The 15,647-nt window shown below is 46.0% G+C and overlaps 1 protein-coding gene across 1 annotated transcript in view; it reads left to right on the top strand.

Annotated features, from left to right (window-relative positions):
* Window positions 1-246: 246 nt before the first annotated feature.
* HOMER2 (homer scaffolding protein 2) overlaps window positions 247-15,647 on the top strand; it is an 81,092-nt gene continuing 65,691 nt past the window's right edge. The window contains exons 1-2 of the mRNA XM_015420717.1: window positions 247-278; window positions 2,592-2,748. Coding sequence (XP_015276203.1) covers window positions 247-278; window positions 2,592-2,748 — 189 coding nt within the window. The remainder of the gene's footprint in view (window positions 279-2,591; window positions 2,749-15,647) is intronic.

Below are 15,647 nucleotides of genomic sequence, written 5' to 3'. Positions count from 1 at the left end.
TTCTATGGATAAAAGATAAATGTAAATGTGTGGAGCAAGGCATACTAATGAAAGTTGTGTGTCTGTGCGTGTCTCTCTGTGTGTAATTTCATCCCCAGTTCTTTGTCACTCTCTGGCATGGCCAAGAGACACATCAGGAAGTCGTTTTTGCAAGCAGCAAAGATGGTTTCTCCCTCTTCTCTTCTTTTCTTTTGATGAAAAGTGCACTTTTGTGTTTGCTTGGAAGTGACCCACTGAGGGGGCCCAATGACATTTAAATTTCAGAAATGGTACTTAAGGTGAGTATTGCAGGGAGAAGAGTCATTGCACAAGGCACTGGTCTTCAGTGGGGACTGATAGTTGGAAGCTGCTTGCTTAAGTCAGCACTGATGATGTTTGAAGTCTGGGGGCTTCTAGGGAAGAACAGTTTGGCAGTTGAAGAGTCCACCAGTGAAGGAGAGCCTGTGCCCTTGACTGAAGTGACAGAGTCTTTGCAGGGGCCTTCTGGTTTGGGGAACTGATTCTGTTTTGTAGGCTGGTGCTTTCTTTCTGTGTGGTTGTTTGCTCCCACAAGCTGAAGCTCGTAGTCTGCACACAAATAGGTAATTGTTTACATACTGGTTCCCAGTATTCGCTCACCTTTGAAGGGCAAGATAAAAAGGTCCCCGTGCAACTTCCTACCACATGGGGAAGTAGGGAGCAATATGCAGCTCACAAACATACAGATATGGTATGACTGCAAGGGTTCCCAACTCCTGGTTGGGCAAACCTGGATGTTTTGGGGGTAGAGCCCCTGGGGATGGTGCGGTTTGGGGAGAGGAGGAACCTCAGTGTGGTATAATGTTACAGCGGCCATACTCCAAAGCAAGCTGTTTTCTCCTGGAGGTTGGCAACCCAATGCTAATGCCACAGTATCAACAGTATACATTTTAAGTTGGTGTATTTAATTATGCAAAGATGAGATAAAAGGAAAATGGCAAGAGTCACTGGAAGGTTGTTTTTCTGACAGTTCCTATTCTGGGTGTACACCCCAGGACAAAGTCAATATGCAGAATTTTGTTGCTTCAATAACAGATAATTCCTTTGCACAGGGATTCTTTGCATTTTGTAGCTGAAATGCATTGCTTATTGCAAAGAGAAACTCATTCCACACCACTTGACCTTAGATGTGTTTGTTGGTATTGGAGGCTGCTCTTTAGAATGGGGAGAGGCACTGAGACAGATGCCCATGTATGGCATGGGCCTGGCGGTTATATCTGAATGTGTTACCCACCTATTTGGAAGCCTGCATGGTATCTTAAAGTATTGCTGTTTCCCCCCCTGCTAGTATCTGAATATAAGTTCCTCAGAGACATACAATGTGCAAGCAGTTAATTCTGCAGTTAACCATCCAATGTACATTTTGTCATTTAAATTAACCAGAATCAGGCCATTGCATGTTTTCACTGCCTTTTGTTAAGACACTTAAAATTGTTTCTGTTCATCCTGAAGTTGTTGGGTTTATAATTTTAATTAATTTTAATCTATTTATTTACATCACCCCAGGTCCCACGGGCTCATGGTGTCTTTCAGCAATTTTGTCAACATTTATCTCTGTCCCCAAAGGCTTGGAGTCTTAAGTTTCATATTTGAATGGGCAGTGGGAACAAAGGAGGGCAAACTAAAAATAGTGATTTCTTTCTATTCACTATCTCTTCCTTGGGGGTATTAATCTCCTTATCCCACAACAGAGCTCTTGTGCATGCTGTGTGACTTTCCTTCTCCCAGTTTTCAGACGTCAAATGCACCACTTGAAATGAAATAACAATAAAGCATAATGCAGCATTAAGATAGTGTGATCGTGGAAGGTACGTCATCATGGGATATGTCTCTTGGGAGTGAAATAGAATTGTATGCTAGCTGTCCCCTCCCCCCCGGCCCAGTTTACTGAATCTCTTTTCCTTCCCCAACAGACCTATAAAACTTAGTGAAGAGCAGGCTTTGGGGAAACAGGAGCTATTCCTGGGTGGTTTGGTCTCTTCTGACTTTCAAACTGTCTTCCTGAGAAGTTTATTTGAGTACCTCCACGATAATCGTCCCAAAATGCAGTCCATGGAGTCTCTAGGGGGCACTGTGCACCTGACAAGTGCTCCCACACCACAGCGCCCCTACCCTCAGTTCCTCTTTCATCGCTGAAGGAGTAGGTTGGAGTTTGAAAATTAGGGGATTACTTAGCTAAAAAGAAGAGGTACATTATAAAACTTGTGCATTTGCTAAGAGGGTCAACTCCTGTAGGAAAAGGAGCTGACTTGTGTAAGCCTTTTGTAACATCACAGGAAACGTAAGAGGAAGAAACTGCTTCAGGAGCAGTTTTTGCTTGGGTAGGTCGAAGCCCTTGGCTGCAAGGAGCTAAAATGTCAGATGTGGCTCAGAATAGATACAAGAGAGCTGCTTTGAATGGTGACCTGGCTTCTTTGCTCTCCCACTTAGAATCCCAGAGTTTATCTCATTGTGGACTGTTAACATTCGGCATGGTTTGATCCATGCTGCTTGCTCGAGGGCAAAATTGCACAACATTTCATCTTTCACAAACTCATGATGCATTCCATGTCTCCTGTCCCTCCCTATTCCAGAGAGCAGCCCATCTTCACCACCAGAGCGCATGTCTTCCAAATTGACCCCACCACCAAGAAGAACTGGGTTCCTGCAAGCAAGCAGGCAGTAACTGTTTCCTACTTCTATGACAGCACAAGAAACAGCTATCGGATAATCAGTGTGGATGGAGCCAAGGTAGGAGGTTGGCACAGATGCGCCTTGTGTGGCTGCCAAATGAAAAGTCATGCATGGAGGAGGGAATGGTATGAATGCCTGGGCTGCTGAGTCGTCACTAGATTTGTCTGTGCTCCATGAGGGGCTTCTAGGGAAGATCTTGATCACAAAAGCATCTATGTGTTGGCAAAGAATTTATAGCCATCTGGACACGGATCTCTGGGCTGACTAAGAGGCAGTTCAGTGATTGTTCCGGCAGTCCCTAATCTTGTTGCAGGAGAAAGGCTTTACAACCCTGACAGGAATCTGGATGGGAGACCACGATGCAGGCACGGAGTACTGGACAATCCTGTGGCCCATTTTAAAACAGCTACTGTTGAAGGCAAGTTTACACTGGAGCAATGATGCTCCCTTCCCATGCTCTCCCATCATCACAATTAAAAGAATATTAACGTAGTAACAGAAGAAAAAGCTCAGTTAGCAGCGACGATGGCCACTTCCACAGGGGTCTTAAGCAATGCCATCACCACCCCCCAGTCATGATGTCATTCCCGGGTATTTTCCCATAGCTCTCATTTATGAAAGGGGCGTGTGTGTGTAAAATGCCATCAAGTCACAGAGGACTCATGGTGACCCTGTAGGGCTTCAAGGCAAAAGAAGATGATCTATCATTGCATACCTCTGCGTGGCAACCCTGGACTGCTCTGGTCGTCTCCCACCCCAGTAGTAGCCAGCGGGGGGGGGACCCTGCTTAGCTTCTGAGATACGCTGTGACTGGGCTAGCCTTATGGAGAGTCAGCAGAGGGTAACGGTGGAGATGTCCCAGCATCGTTCAAGCCATTCCATATCTCCACTGAGTCACAAAAGGCACAAACTTGCTGCCCTGACAGTTGTCACACTGCCTTGACTTGTCTACCAAATGCTACGGCTTCCTAAAATAGGTGGGAATAGTTGTCCATGCAGTCAAGGGTTCGAATTTGGCTGGTCTTTCAAGCAAAAACAGCAGCTCCTTGGCCCTGAACAAAGTGGAATGGCATAATACCTTTCCGCCCTGTGGAATATGTAATATGCTGCACAGCCCTGTAGGGAAGAGGTGTGCCCCGATACCTTGTGGGAATCCTGTGTCCCTTCAGAGCTGCATGGGTGTACCAGGAGGAGAGAGAGGTTGGTCAGTCATTTCTCTTTCTCTGTTGACTCGGTTGGGTGTGTGATCTGCTCTTTGCTGTATTAATATCCCCAGTTGGGGGAGGTGGGACTTTATCTTGGAGGGACGCAGGATCTGGGCTCAGCTGGTTGTTGCTCAGCCCCTTCCCCAAATGCCCTGCCCCCTCTGTTTCTCAGCAGTTGCTTGACTGTAGCCACTGAAAGTGTCATGACATCATAAATCAAAGGGATGATGCTGTAACCTCCCTGTGCTTCTTGAACGGCATTTAATGACATCCTGAAGACTAAATCCTAGAATAAGGACTGGAATCCCTTAACGTCAACTTGATGATGGCGATCTGAGCAAAGAGTTTTGGGTTTTTAGGCCTGTGGTAATATAGTTGTTAACTTGAAAATAATTTTGAGCTGTTTTCAGAAGAAGTTGTCAGTCTGGGAGTGGATTGTTAAAATGCGAAGACTTTTTTTTTTCATTTTATGATTACAAGCTAACACTCTCTGTAACTGACAGATTATTTCCTGTAGTAATGGGGGAGTGAGACTGGATTTTTTTAAAAAATGCATTTGCACCATTTTAGGTCAATGCCTTTTTAGTTAAACCTTCATATTAAAGACCCACATAAGGGCAGGGGCAGGGTTGAGACGCCACAGACCCATTGCCCCATTTGTTCTAGTAAAAACGACATGGCATGGATTATGGAGGAACATTTTTTGTCATTAAAAAAAAATACTATTTGGAGGTCAGTTATACTCTTGATTGCACAGAAAGGTTTAAGTAGTTTGGTCAGTTCCAAGGGTACAGGGTGAGAGAGAAATCCTTTATTGGCTTTTAACTATATTTCCAAGGGGAGGGTTGAAGTTGAAGCCTCATTCAACTTCTAGATGTAGTGAGATTTTAAACTGGGATTTCTGGACTGGCTTTTAGCCATGAGTTGCTTCCTGTCTTCCAGCTGCCATGGCTGGTGAGAGTAATATGTGGAAACGCCCCTGGAGAATGCAGCGGACTATTGAGAAGCAATTTTGTCTATTGGCTAGTATAGAACAGCCTGAAGAGTTTTGACCTTACAGACTGTTCAGTGTCAGGTCTGGTTCTGTAAAATACACCTGGCTATCGTTCTCTCTTCAGTAGTACTTTGTTGCTATGAACCTGAATGAAGAAAAGCTTCTCAGAGGGAGAAACAGAATACATTTACATAATTAGGGTGATATTGTAGTTCATTTTGTGTTTGGCAAAGGTGAATTAATGTTATACATAACGTTTATTTATTTCATTTCCAATCATTTTTGCTCTTCGGTTTTTAATGACGGAATCTTGAGTGGAGCTAAAATACAATATGGCTTTTCATATTTCAGGAAATTAGTGCATTAAATATATGCTTTGTATGTGATAGCCAGATGCATTGTACCATTACCCCAACCGGGAGAAGCCATGAGCGAAGGGAGGGGGGATATGTTGAGTATGTTTCCTGCTCATTGCTTCTCTGATCCCAGTTGCCCGAAAAGGAATGGCCTTTCTCTTTATAAGAGCCCATCAGGATGATGTTCCTTTTAGACTTGGAAAAAGTGGACTCATCCTATTTTTGTCTCTGTCAAGCAACTTCTGCAGGTTTTTTTGTATTGATTCAACAAATCCTGCTGCACCTTTTTGATCAGAGGTGAAAGGGGGGGGGGAGGGAGTGCATTTATCCCACTGGAATTGCTGCGTCTTTGACCACCTTGAGCTCTCTATCGCTTGTCACCAGCCTAAACGTGGTGAACCCTGAAGGGGAAAAATATTGCCACCTTAAGAACAGAATGCATAGCCTGCATAAGCCCCATGGTTTAGCTGCAAAAGATGTTGATGTAATAAGTCAGCAAGGCAGCCACTGCCATGTGGTCTGGTGACCAGCCTAGCTAGAGCTTCATTGCATCAATATCTTCAAAATATTCTTTTTCCTCCAACTGGAAAGCTCGCAATGAGATGCCATAAATTTGCACATTTTGTTAGTGGCACAGTGTCTTCTAAAAACAAACAAAACAACATTCAGAATTTCAGAATCCAATCCCACATTGGCAATGACATGAGATCCACTTTCCTAGAAGTGTGTGTTATTAGTCAAGTGAGTGGCACTTGACCTGCCAGTCTCAATGTAAAGTAAACATTTGGTACACTCTTGCAATGTGTACACAGTGAGAGAGGAGGTAATGAACCTATTAATAGGTCTAGTTAAATGGTATGAGGATGGGAGATGTACAGAAGGCTGGTGGGGGGGCTTCTCTCAGTGCTGTTTTCTTGCTGCTGCGGAAATGGCACTTCTTGGTAGGAGGGAATGTATGTACTTACCAGGAAAAATCCAACATAGTCTCTTTTTAAAAATCATCACAATTAAGTGAGTCTATAAAATATTTTTTCCAGGGAAATTAATATCTTTCTTTTAATAACAAGTATTCCTTCTTGCCTGAAGAGGGGAAAACGCAGGAAGACATAAAGGTGTAAAATAATACTGGGGCATTGGGTGGCTGGCATTTAGCAGGGGGAGACTATCATTTTTTTTCTTTTTATCCAACCGAAGTATTGAACATTTCGAAGATGGGGGAGGGGATTCCTGTGAAATATTTTGTCTTTTAGAATCAGTGAAATGCTTTTTCAGACACTTTTGCTCATCCATAATGCTTTTGCCTAGTTTGAAGATATTTATGTCAGATAATTTACAGCAGGGGTGTCAAACATGTGGGCCACGGGCCAGATCCACCACCACCACCCCGGGGCTCAGATCTGGCCCACGAGCAGCTGGCTCTCATCTGCCTCCTTTTCCTTCTCTCCCACTTCCTTCTGCCTCACAGATCCAGCCTTCATAACAAATGAGTTCGACATCTCTGACCTACAGCTTTAAATCCTGGTGTATTCTGTAGACCAACAGGAAGCTAATTGGCTATTGGTAGCTTGCTGGCTGCTAGAGAGTAGCTCATGTGTTCCCCAGAAGAGCTAGGAAACAAGCATGAAAAGTTCTAATCTAGGCTTTTATATGTATCCAATTCCAATTCCAATAACCTTTATTGGCATAACAATAACTTTAAAAAGAAAAGATAACAGTACAAATCAGCCCATATGCCAACAAAGAGAAACACAGTACAGCGATTTGTAACATTGTATATAGTAATAATAATGGGGCAAAGTGATAAAAGTTCGGAACAGTAATCTTGAGTATCACAGTAATTAAAACAGTTACAGTAAGAAGCTTAACTATCCAAAGAGGAATCATAGATACACCTTATCTCTCTCACTCACTCTCCACCTCCTTTCCCCTTCCCTCTTTTCCTTGGCCCCTAAGTACATTTGCCAGGCTTTTATATGTATATAAAACTTTTCTATGCGTGTGGCAACCACGGGCGCAATGGCACCTGCCAGTATATGCCCTGATGCCCACTGAGCTCCGGGAATTTCCCAACTCAGAGCTGGCAGCTCTATTCACATATTATGAATTGTGCATATTAGTTTCTCAAAGCAGTGAAGCACATTAAGCATTGCAGATCATTCTGTCCCCCGTTCCCCCCATTCCATTGTGTACCAAAAGAAAAAGAAAAAAAAGATCCAGGGGGAAAATGTGCTCCTGCCACAGATTCAACATTTATATAGACAAGTGCGCAGGCTAGCCTGATCTCATCAGATCTTGGAAGCTAAGCAGGGTCGGCATGGTCAGCATTTGGACAGGAGACAGCCAAGGAAGTCCAGGGTCACGAAACAGAAGCAGGTAATGGCAAACCACCTCTTGCCTTGAAAACCCTTCACAATTGTTGTAAGTCAACTGTGACTTGACAGCAAAACAAAACAAGTGGGGTTAATGTAAAAGCACCTTTACTACATACATATATTAGGACAAATGATGTCTGTTGAGATTCTATATAGATAACTAATTTTATATTAGGGTTTTTTTCTGTTTTACTCTGCTTCTGAAAGGCATGTTGGCTGTAATAAAGACTGCCTGACTGACTTCACTGCATTCTGCATAAAAACAATCAAAGTAAAAAATTCAGTACAAACACCTTTTTCTCTTCCATGTAGTTTTGTAAAACCAGTTCTGCAAGCTTACATTATGGTGTGTTTATTTATTTTAGTTTTGATTTTTCTATCCCACCCTACCCCACGAGCAAATGAGCAAAAGTCAGCTATAAAAGGGGACCTATTGGCTTGTGCTTGTCAGGTTATGAACTTCCATTCCCACAGTAGTAATACAATTGGTTTAAAAATATTTATAATTGGTTTGTATATTTGCTTTTTGTTTGGAACCGTGAAGGATTTACATATTAATTTTAAAAAAATTAAGGACAAATAGGTTGCCTGACGCGTATGAGGAAGTGCAGGACTTAATGATGATCCAGTGCTGAATTTGTTGAAAGGTACATTTATAATGCTAGCTGAAGTGTCAGGCTTGTACAGTTAGTGAAGAATCTGCTGTGAGCACCCTGAAGGTCTATGCATGAGAGGTTTTTCTAGCCAAAAGCCTCTAGGGGGCACTGTGCGCCAGAGCAGAGGCCTTTGATCTTGCCCAGAGACAAGTGCTCCCGCACCACAGCACCCCTACCCTCAGTTCCTACCCTCAGTAGGTTGGAGTTTGAAGAGTCTCTTGCTTTGTAGTGGTGAGGACTCATTACGATCGCTTCTGAGCCCCGATGGCTCAGAAAGTGCTCTTTAAAACATGCACTCGCTGTGGTGCTAAAATGACCCAGACTGACAAGCACAACCTATGTCTATTTTGTCTGGGTGAAGCCTCCACCCCCAAAGCCATCTGCATCTCCAGCTGAAGATTTACGCATGTATAGTGAGCAGATTACTTGCATGGCTCAGTCACTCGAGACTGAGATCATGACCTCCAAGCACAAACAAAAGACAAATTTTTGAGTACATTGTACTTCGATTCAGCCGCAACAGTTCAGGGGCCCGAATATCCCCTACTTCCACCCATTCAAGGTGCTGGGGTCCGAAATCCACCCATTCCACTAAATACAGCAATTTCCCCTGTTTGATCTTAGAGTCCAGAATACGTGCTATTTCGTAATGCTCCTCGCCCTCAATCATGATAGGTGAGGGCACCGGTTTCACTGGACGCCAGGGACAGGAACCCGTATCTCTCTTCAGGAGGCTGAAATGAAATACAGAATGCAATTTCCTCAAATTTTTCGGCAAGTCCACCTCAACTGCAACATCGTTGATGATTCTTTTAACTTTAAATGGTCCAATGTATTTCCATCCCAACTTCCGACTAGGTCGCAACATGTTGATATTTTTTGTAGAAACATACACCCTCCATCCTTCTCTTATCAGCCCGTGCTTTATATGCTTCTTTGGCGGCTGTCAAAGTCTTACACAGTAGTGGCCAAGAGTCCCCCAACTGTTTACACCATTGAGCCGCGACCCCCGGCCCCATGTCCGTGTCCCCTTCCAGGAATGGGACAGGCGGGCTGTCATAACCATACAGCGCCTTTGATTAAAGATTTACTCGCGGAAGCGGCTCCGCGCCTCTTACAGCAGGACCAATCAGTTTCCCGCCGGCTCGGGGTCCTCTCCGCTGGATTCCGCCTCCCCTTACGGGTGGGTTCAGTGGGCCCTTGTTTCACAGGCCCCGATCCGCCGCAGTCGGCCGCAAAATGGCTCCGCTCTCCACATTTCAGGCAAAGTCCCTGCCTCATGCGCTGCTCCCGAGTCAACTCCACTGATCGTGGCGCTTTTCCTTTTGTTGGTTGAGGGGTCGGCCATGTCCAGCCGAAGGGTTTGCAGGTGGGTTTCCGCGCTCTCTGCCTCTTGCATCCAGGCTAGGAGGGATACAGGATCAATTGCTCTCAGGACTGTCTCCCGAATCTCCGGGTTCAGCCCCCCTCTGTATAGTTCCGCTAACACCGGATCAGGCCAAGATTGCACTTTGGCCGCGTGGAGCTTGAATTCCAATGAGTATTCCCTCACCAATCGCCCACCCTGTTTAAGGGTTCGTAGGAACGCCCTTGCTTTGGGCTCGCAACGCCCACATAAAAGCGTCCAGATTAATCAATTCTGGGCCCTGGGCGTTGTGCAGCCCCACATACCAGGCCGCTGTGGGTCCCCAGAGCCGTGCCGCCACCACATCCACGTGGCTGCTGTCGTCTGGGAACAGGTGACCCAATCTCTCCACAAACTTCATCACTCAGACCACGAAGTATGAGAGTTCTTCTGGGTTCCCATCGAAGGTGGCTTCGATGAGGTCTTTTGGGCGAGGGGGCGCCCATCCTCTCAGGCTGTCCGGACGTGGCGCTGGGACCGGGGCCTCGGGCGGCCCGGGTTAGGGAACGTTCCCTGGCTGGGGCACCTGCTGCAGCGGGGCCGGTGGCCCTGCGGGGACCACCGGTGGCCCTGGGGGGACCGCTGGTCGGGCATCCCTCTCCTCTCGGATGGTTTGGGCCACCAGCTGCGGTATCGCCTGGATGACCTCCTCCAGAGTCCGCTGCATCTGCCTTCTCTCCCAATCCACCACCTCCATCCTTTGGGCCAGTTCCAGCCCCTCATCTGGAGACACACGGCCGCTTCTTGGCTTCTTCCTCTCCGTCACCCACGCCCCCGGCAATGGTTCAAACTGAGCCCCGAAGGGGGGAAAGCCACTCTCCGTAGAAAAGCCCCGGTCGAACTGGCTGTCTCTCGGTGGCCCTTGCATGAGCATATAAGTCTCTGCCATTGAGTCTGGGTGAAACTGGCCCCAGCTGGAACTTGGTTGGTATCCATGGCCGGGCGGCCGCCTTGGCCCCGTCGGGATCAGGAATACCAAGGTCGATGTCTTAGGTACGGCTCCCGAACCAGTTGCCGTAACCGGCGGCAGCGTAGTCACTGGCACTGTCAACTGGGTTGTTGGGGTCCCCCCACCGGTCGTGGCAGGAGCCGGGACTCCCTTGGAGTCGTCCATATCAGGAATCAGTTTCTCCTCTCTGTCGCTCATCTCGGTTGTGAGGAGAGATGCGCAGAGATAGAGAATGGAGGATTCTTAACAGAATGTCAGAACCCTCAGCTTACAACGAAGTACACTAATTCAGGAATGGTTATTGCAAAGCTATAGATGCAGTAGCACAGGCATTGTTAAGAATGGCGGCAATCCATTGAGCATAATAGGATATAGGGCATTCGTATGCACCCCCCCATGGCATGGGCCAATTAGCTACCCTCCTCTGCACGGGACCAGCTAGGAAACCTTTAGGTGGCGAAAGCTGGAAAGCAGTAGTCTCTCACGGTACATAGGAGACAGACTTCCAGACAATACAACCCCCAACACAACCTCCTCCTGCACATCTGTATAGATAAGCATTGTGGCACAAGCAGAACAGCAGGGATAGGAATGCAATAGCAATTACCAAGACACAGAATGAATTCCCCAACCCCTATGGCAGCATAGCTGACAACCTGGCATGATCACTTTTCCAGTATTGGATGGCTTGGAAGACATAACACAGGAAATTTGGCAGAGGCTAGCTTTGTTACAGGCCATTTCCAAGAGAGCTGAACACTTCTGTAGAATCAAGAAGGAAACATTCGACTACCTGACTACACATAACCTGCTCTCATCACTGGTCAGAGAGGAGATGCAACCCAAGGGTTGACAAGCATTTCACTCGGCACCCACTGACAGGGAGGAACGCAAGCTGGACATTTTAGGCAGAAAGCTGCATTCATACTCATCATCTGCTTTAGGCTTTTAGGTTGCCAACTATGAGGTCATAATGGCGGGTTATCAGTTATTCCTATGCTACCCTTCATAGAGCTCCCACCAGAGGAGCAACAACCACTAGCTAAGGTGTTACAAACAGAGGCCATCAGATTGTCAAAGCAGCAAATCAACACTGGAGGACATTCTGCCAATGGAGCAGCCCAAGCCATGGTAAGCCCCATAGTCTTGTGACCCCAGGCGTGGTTAAGATCCACTGCATTACCTGACAAAAATGAAACAAAAAATAGAAGACCTACCTTTCGAAGGTTCTACGTTATTTTCTGCAAAGATTGATAAGATTTTGGCCTTAATCAAGAATAAACAGACAGCAAAGTTGTTGGGGGTCTCTCAACCGAACACCCCACAGTATAAACAGAGGTCCTATACTCATCAGTCATTGGCACCCCTATCTCAGGGAATATAGATACGCCAACCCTACTGAGGCTCAGTATCCTGCCTCTAAGTCATTTTCACACCAGCTACCAAAGGTGAAAGGGCTCTAATAGACCTAAGGCTGCGAGCCACCCAGTCACACAGAGAGAGGCAACCCAGACACAAAAGGCCTCCTTCTGACTAGAACCTGTCAAGTTTGAAGACAGATTGGCCCAGTTTCTTCAGGCATAGAGGTCAGTAATGTCTGACAAATGGGTCGTAGCCATAGTCAGCTCAGGTTACAAATTAGAATTTGAGAATGTTCCCCTTTGTTCTTCCCATGGCTCCTGTCATGGCTTTTTTACGTTTACAAGGCTGTAATGTTTTCCCTACCTAGATGATTGGTTAGTAGTAGCTGATTCCAGAGAGCAGCTAAAGCAACATTGCTCTTTAGTACTAGAGACCTGTGAGAAATTGGGTCTTGGTTAATTGGGAAAATCACAACTAGAACCATCTCAATGTGTATAACTACAACTGTCTCAACATTGTTGCTATATTAGACTCCACAGAGGGTAAACAGGTTTTATCCCCACAGCAGATAAGTACTATTTCTACCCTAGCTGAGAAATTAAGAACAAATCGATTTGAATTGGTTCAGAACATCTTCCGTTTGTTGGGGTATATGGCCTCTACCACGACAGTCCTACCTTTAACTAGGTTGCATGAGACCCCCACAGCTCTGGTTTTTATCTGCCTATAGGGCAGATTTGCATCCAATGTGGAAAAGATTTTCAATCCCCAGACAGGTGGTTCGTGCATTGGCATGGTGGCAATCCCTCGACAACTTAGCACAGGGCATTTCTTTTGGGTTTCAACTACACAAGGTGGTACATACCACGGATGCTTTACTCATAGGCTGGGGTGCACACACTGAAGGACTTGCAGCTCAGGGCACCTGGTCAGAGACAGAGAGATCGTACCGTATCAATTTACTTGAACAATGGGCTGTTCCTTTTCCCTTAGCAGCTTCTCAGATATTCTGTGGGGTCAGTCTGTGCTGCTTCAGACAGACAACACAATCACTGTGTTTTACAAATTAGATCAGGGTGGCACTGGGGCCATGGATCTATGTCACAAAGCCATGCTAATCTGGAAAGCAGCATTAAGCCTCAATTCATCCCTTCAGGCCATTCACATACCTGGCAGGTTAAATGTGGAGGCAGACAAACTGAGCAGAGTGGGAAGTCTCTCTCACAAATGTTCTCTGGTACTTAAAATATCTGGAGCTGATTTTTGCTCGTTCAGGCATCCTAGGGGTTGATAATGTTTGCCACTTGGGACAATGCAAAAATGACAAGGTTTTGTTCCTGTACTGGGAAGGGGATGCCTTCCAGAGCTCCTGGGTTGGGGAGCTCCTTTACACAGTCCTTCCCTTTCCCTTACTGGTCACAGTTTTAAAGAAAGCCAGGAAGTAGAGGTCAGAGATGATTCTGATAGAGCCCTTTTGGTCTCGCCAAATTTGGTTCCACATTATGAAAATACTAATGCAGTTAAAAAGTGTGTGTTATGGTTATGCTGGCTTGATGCCATAATAAATACATCTATCTGTCTGGTTCCAGAGCCTTATGGCAGTTTCCTGGGGATGGTATATTGTTCTGCCCAAACAGAGTGATTTGATCAGAGTAGAAATCGGAACAGAGATTAAATTTTCTTATAGGAAGTTAATGAGGTTCTTTTAAACTCTAGAAAACCTAGTACTAGAAGGTCTAATTTACACAAGTGTAGACCATTTGTTCTCTGGTGCAATGAGAAATATGGGTCTCCATATACTCTTCCATTGCAGGACATTTTTTAATACTTATTGTTTTTAAGGAATAAAGTTTGGAGTTTTCATCACTGAAAGCTCACCTGGCTGCCATTTCTTGTTATCATTTGGAAATTGATGAGGAATCAGTATTTTCCCATCATTTATCCAAGAGGTTCATTAAAAATTTAGGTAATATTTACCCTTCCAGAGACCTCTTAATTCCTCAATGGTCCTTGTGTCTGGTGTTAGCTCACCTCATGCGCAAACCCTTTGAGCCCTTAGCCACATGCTCATTGCCTTTGCTTGCTATGAAGGTTAGTTTCCTGGTAGCCGTTACCTCAATCCTCCATTCCTGAAAATTTTCCCCAAAAGAATGGTGCTTCGGCCTAGTCTCAGTTTTCATCCAAAGATAGTGTCACATTCCCACACATCTCAGGAAATTATTCTGCTAGTATTCTTCCCCGCTCCAAGTTCGGAGAGCAAAAGACACTTGCATTCCCTAGACATTAGACGTGCCTTGTTGTTCTACCTGAAAAGGACCTTAGAATTCCGTAGGGACAAACCACTATTCATATGCTTAGCCGGACCGAATAGGGATGAGGGCTTCTTCCCAATCACTGTCACGATGCATTGTGTCTACCATTAGGCACTGTTATAGCATAGCTAGGGCCCCGGGCCCCCTTGGGGTTCATGCCCACTCAGCGAGAGCCATGGCTACATCTGCTGCCTGCTGGGATGGTGTTCCCATGATGGAGATTTGTTGTCTGCCACCTGGTCCTCTGCTGACACCTTCGTAAAGCATTACGCTTTAGATCTGCAAGCAAGACGAGAAGCGCAGCTGGGGAAGGCGGTGCTTCAGTCGTTGTTTAAGTAAAGTGAGCATGCCCTGCCACATTTGTTTTCAGCTTGCTAGAATCCCCATTTGGGACTATGGGGAAGACTGACAAATGAAAACAGGGTTGCACTTACCTTAACTGCTGTTCATCGAGTATCTTCTGTGCAGGCACACATACCCTACCTCCTGCCCCGCTGCATGCTTTCTTCGGTGGCATAAGAGGTAGTGAGGATAGGGGGGCTGCAGCACAGGAGCATGTGTCTCTGGGCGAGAGCAAAGGCCTCCGCTCTGGCCTCTGCTCTAGCGCGCAGCATCCCCTAGAGGCTTTTGGCTAGAAAAACTTCTCCGATGGCAAGCCTGCTCATGCGCAGTCCCTGTCATTGACTACCACAGTCCCCATGTGTGCCTGCACAGAAGACACTCAATGAGCAACAGTTACAGGTAAGTGCAACCCTGTTGTCTTCACCTGACAGATATCTACCTTGCCAAAGAAGTAATGTATTGGGGGTGTGAGAGAGGGAGTTAGCAGGGAGTTTGTATTAAGGGAAAACACAAGCGTATGAAAATTACTGCAGAGTGTATGGGGAAAATCACCAGACAGCTCATTAAAATTGACCTAAATTATTAGGCCTTCAGAAACAATGGTGACCTAAAAGAAAGCAGGTTGAAAAGAGCATAAGCAGAAGTCTCTCTCACGAATGTGGTCCCCGTGCAAGCAGTCCGTTGGGGCTTTGTGCCTGTGCGGAGCAAAGCGTGGAAGCTTCTAGAGCTAAGCACAAAGACTTTTGGAAGCCTGCCCTGCTCAGTGGAATGGGCAGCAACATGCAGGCCTGGAGGAGCAGAGCCACTCCTCCAGCCTACAGAGGTTAGTTCCTCTGGTTCCTCTGTAGTTCCTCTGGCGCTTTGGAGGGTGGACTGTACGGCATTATACCTCGCTAAGGTCTCTGCCCTCCCTAGTTTCTACCCCCAAATCTCCAGGAATTTCCCACCTCAGAGCTGTCTACCCTACTTCCCTGCTCAGTTCCTCTTCATTGGGGGCAGGGGA

The sequence above is a fragment of the Gekko japonicus genome, unplaced genomic scaffold (genome assembly GCF_001447785.1).
Source record: "Gekko japonicus isolate JY-2015 unplaced genomic scaffold, Gekko_japonicus_V1.1 scaffold1431, whole genome shotgun sequence".
In the NCBI taxonomy this organism is placed as follows: Eukaryota; Metazoa; Chordata; class Lepidosauria; order Squamata; family Gekkonidae; genus Gekko; species Gekko japonicus.
The sequence above is the reverse complement of the archived record's forward strand: the minus strand, read 5'-3'. Positions and strand labels throughout refer to the sequence as shown.